We start from the raw sequence: 4,345 nt of genomic DNA, 5'->3' as shown, positions 1-4,345 counted from the left end.
TTTATATATATATATATATATATATATATATATATATATATATATATATATATATATATATTTACTGCCTACAAAACGGTAGTTAAATTGTATTATTATTTTTACCAAGTGTCATTATTATTATTATTATTTTTTTCTTTCCCCCTTTTCATTATTATTATTATTATTCAAATTTTTTTAATAGCAATGAGTGTTGTTACGACTGCTAAATATTCACGTTTAATTTTTTTTTTTTCATTTTTTTAATTAAACGAATTTTAAAATAAAATTTTTTTTTTTTTTTTTTTCGATAAAAAATAATATTTAAATTTTACAGATTAGACCAAAGAGTCCATATTCCCAATCCCAGGGAAAAATTTCAAGAGATTTTATTTACAGAGGAATCAAGTGAGTAAATTTTTCTAAATTTATAAAAGATATCATTATTATTATTATTATTAATAATAAAAGATTTACGAGGGGTTTATATAACCGTAAGGGTAAAACGTGATTATTTTTTTTTTTTTTTTCGTTAAAGTAAACCTCGAAATACATCGTATCCTGTTCCTGTCCATGCAGTGCCACCTCGAACGAGACATCGACCTTATAAACCCTTTAAATGGCAATCATCACATTTACCCGTGATTGATGATGATCTAAACGATTCTAACAAACCACCCATTCCGCCTCCGAGGAAAAAAAGAAAACGGAAAATCAATTCTTCGGAGGTTTTAAATAACCAATTACCGGAGGTTAGTAATTTTTATCGTTAAAATAATATTCAGATTATTAAAAAAAAAAAAAAAATGTAATAAAATTTGTTTTTTATATTCAGTCAATTATAATGGTAAAAAAAAAAATTTTCTTTTTAGTTGTGTTCTCCGAGTTACGTACTCTATTCGGAAAATCTCATGAATCAAAATAAAACAAACAAATCCAACGGAAATGGAAATAACGGTAACCGAATGTTTGAAAGATCGCATTGTAAAAAGAAAAATTCAGGACAAGATCGTTTCGGTAAAATATCCGGAAATAGAATGAAAAAATTTTTAATGGATTCCACTTCGAAAGATGTTAAAGATGAAGAAATGAAAAATAATAATAATAATAATAAAAATAAAAAAATGGAACGAAAAATCAAACACGTTTCAACTGTATCTTTACCGAATTACAACGAGCTAATAAAAAAAAGTCTCAGAAAAGTCTCAGCTGACGCGGAAAATGTCGATTATAAAAATGGGAATCAATCAGCGACGGGGTCGGTGAAACTCCCCCGTCGTAATTCGTCTTCTATATCGCTCCCTGGAGAAGGATCAAATTCCATACTGAGCTCACTTTCGGAGGCCACCATCAATTGTTTTGAAAATTATATGAAAAGATGTCGGAGTTTCGGGTCTTTAAAACCTCAAATGCTCACGGATAAATCAAATGATTTTAATAAAACTCACAGATCATCGTCCGAAAGTTCGGACAGTTGGTCGGGTTTAGGTGAATGGGATCTCGGAGTAATAGAACATTGTCAACCGACCCATAATGCCGAATCTCACGTCAAACCAAAGTTAAAAAAAAATAAAGAAGATTTTGTGTTTTCACGCGACGTAAACAACAAATATCGGGGAAAAAAATTTAACGATAAATTAAATGACGAAATAATAACGGAAATCAAAACGGTTGAAATCAAATCGGTACCATTGGAATGGTTTTTAAATCCGGAAAAAAGACCTCCAGCCATAATGCCGGCAACGAAATCGGGTAAAATTTTTTCAATAACGCCACCCCCATCGCCGGAAGGTGGAGAAACAACGGACGAAGAAAACGATGGAAATTTCCCTTTAGAATTTGACACGAATCCAACCGAACATTCTTCTTTACTTAAAATACTAAAACAGTACAAAGAAGATAAAAGTGATGAAAAGACTCAGATGGACGCGGAAAAATTAGTGAACGTAGTTATTACAAACGATTCTCAAAAGAATTCTATGAATTTTGATGAAGTGAATCCGAATGATGATGATGATAATGATGATGAATCTTCAAAAGAATATCAAACAAATCTTTTTATTAGGAGAATAAGCCGGTCAAACAGTTTTGGAAATGAAAAATCTAATCCTCCTTTACAAGATTGGTACAGGCTACGTTCTCCCTCGGTCGGTTTAGAATGTTCGACGCAACTTCTTCGACAATTACAAAAAAATCAGGAAGATATAGAAAGAGAAATTTTTTTAAGGCCGAACGAATTGTTGAATAGATTAAGGAGGGAAAGCCTTTTTCGTAGCGTGCCGAAAGATGCATTTGAAGCTTTCGAAAAAAGGAAAACGATTCATTTGAGAGAGTCGCTCAATGAATTTTTAGGTTTTAAAAATGACGATAAAGATACCGCGACGACTGACGATAATAATGATGAAAATTTAAAAAAAAAAAAAAACTAAAAATTAAAATCATTTGAAGAAAAAAAAACGAAAACAAACAATTCAAAAACATTTACAATATCGTCCTTCGCCATATCATTCATTCAATTCAATACATTTTTTTTTTTCTCAATACTCTGATTCCTAACACACTCTAGTCACGCTAATAATAATAATAATAATAATAATAATGATAATATTTAAAACGATATTCCCTCGCGAATTTAAAAATTATTTTACTTTTTTTTTTTTTTTTGTCAACAAAACGAGCGCAAGTATTGCAAAATGCAGCGCAATATTATTCGGGCGTTTAGTTTTATAAATAAATAAATAATAATAATAATTATTTTTTTTTATTAAAAAAGTAATTAAAACGCGTAATTATTTATTATTATTTATTTTTAATTCGTTGGCGTTATTATATATATATATAAATCCCGACGGCATTTTCGTAAAAATAAATTTTTTTTTTTTAATAAAATTTTTCGTTTCTAAATATGTGAGTAAATAAATTTTCAAAAAAAAAAAGAAAGTGTAACAATAATTTTTTAATAATAATAATAATTAATCCTTTCGTTACATTTATTATTTCATCATCATCATTATTATTATATTCCCTTCGTTATTAATAATAACTACGAGGACGACGACGATAATAATAATAATAAAATAATTAAAATCTACTACGTAAACTCTATGACATTAAATTATCACGAACGAAATATATATATTATGGGGAGACATTTAAAAAAAAAAAAAAAAAAAAGATTACTTTGTTGATTTAAATAAATAAAAAAAAATTAAAAAAATAAAATAAAACTCAATGAAAATAATAATAATAACAATGATAATGATAATAATGATGATGATGATGATGGTGATAATAATAATAAAACTTCCGCAACTTTTTTTTTTTTTTTTTTAAATAACTTTTTCAATAAAAAATGCATTAAAACAAAGTTACAAAAAAAAAAAAAAATAAAAGAAAGAAAAAAGAAAGAGAAAGACAGAAAGTAAAGGAAAGAAAATAAGAAAAGAAAGAGAAAAAGAAAAAGAAAATTTTAACTCGCGAGGGAATAATATTTGGCTTTATTTTAAAAATTTTATAAAGTTTAAAAAAAAAAAAAAAAATTTTTTTTTTTTTTAAAGTCATAAAACTTTTATTTAAAAAGTCATAGACTTATTTTAATTTAAACCTTAAAAACAAAAAAAAATAAAACAACAGATTTTTTTTTTTTTTTTAACAACAAAAAAGGATATTCAGAATAAAATAATAAATTTTTTTATAAAATATTTTTTTTAACGAATTTTTCCTTTTTTTCTATTTTTTTTTTTTTTTTCATTATTCTCTGCATAAAAATGTTATTATTATCATTTTTAATTTTATAATACGTGACGTAAAATTCGTTTTTTAATTTTTATAAAATGTATTCGCTCAAGTTTGTTTGTACTCCAACAATCTTTTTAATATATGAATAAAAATGGCCGCCGCTTATACGTAAATCGATTCCTTTAAAAATTGTTTTATCAAAGTATTGTCTTCAAGTTCTTCTTCTTCTTCTTCCTCAAGTTTTTTTTTTTTTTTAATGCTTTTGTCAATTCTAAATAGTTTTAGATTTTGTTCGAAACATTTTCTTTATTACTTTTGTAATATTTATATATTAGAGACCTTTTTGGTCTTGTTAGCCTTTAGTAAATTTTTTATGCTGCCGTATATATTTTTTTTTGTTTTGTTGGTACGTATGAAGCTTTTACACATTTTAATATTATTATTATTATTACGCAACGAAGTAAAACTTTTCAAGGAAGTTTTAGTAAAAGAAAAATAAAATTAAATTAAAAAAAGAAAAAAAATTTCAAACGCATGAAAAAGAATAAATTAAAAAAAAGATGCACAATCACGGATTAGAAGAGAGAGAGAGAGAGAGAGAGAGAGAGAGAGAGAGAGAAACACGTTT

The 4,345-nt window shown here is 26.0% G+C and overlaps 1 protein-coding gene across 1 annotated transcript in view; it reads left to right on the top strand.

Annotated features, from left to right (window-relative positions):
• Positions 1 to 2,408, top strand: part of Phum_PHUM560900 (uncharacterized protein) — a gene marked incomplete at both ends in the record, with an annotated part of 3,102 nt that extends 694 nt beyond the window's left edge. Inside the window, 3 exons of the mRNA XM_002431877.1 lie at positions 322 to 387; positions 518 to 731; positions 852 to 2,408. Of these exons, the coding sequence (XP_002431922.1) occupies positions 322 to 387; positions 518 to 731; positions 852 to 2,408 (1,837 nt within the window). The remainder of the gene's footprint in view (positions 1 to 321; positions 388 to 517; positions 732 to 851) is intronic.
• Positions 2,409 to 4,345: the final 1,937 nt, after the last annotated feature.

The sequence above is a fragment of the Pediculus humanus genome, genomic scaffold, assembly GCF_000006295.1.
Source record: "Pediculus humanus corporis 1103172108298 genomic scaffold, whole genome shotgun sequence".
NCBI classification, from domain to species: Eukaryota; Metazoa; Arthropoda; class Insecta; order Psocodea; family Pediculidae; genus Pediculus; species Pediculus humanus.
Note: the sequence above shows the minus strand (reverse complement) of the source record. Positions and strands in the feature narration are given on the sequence as shown.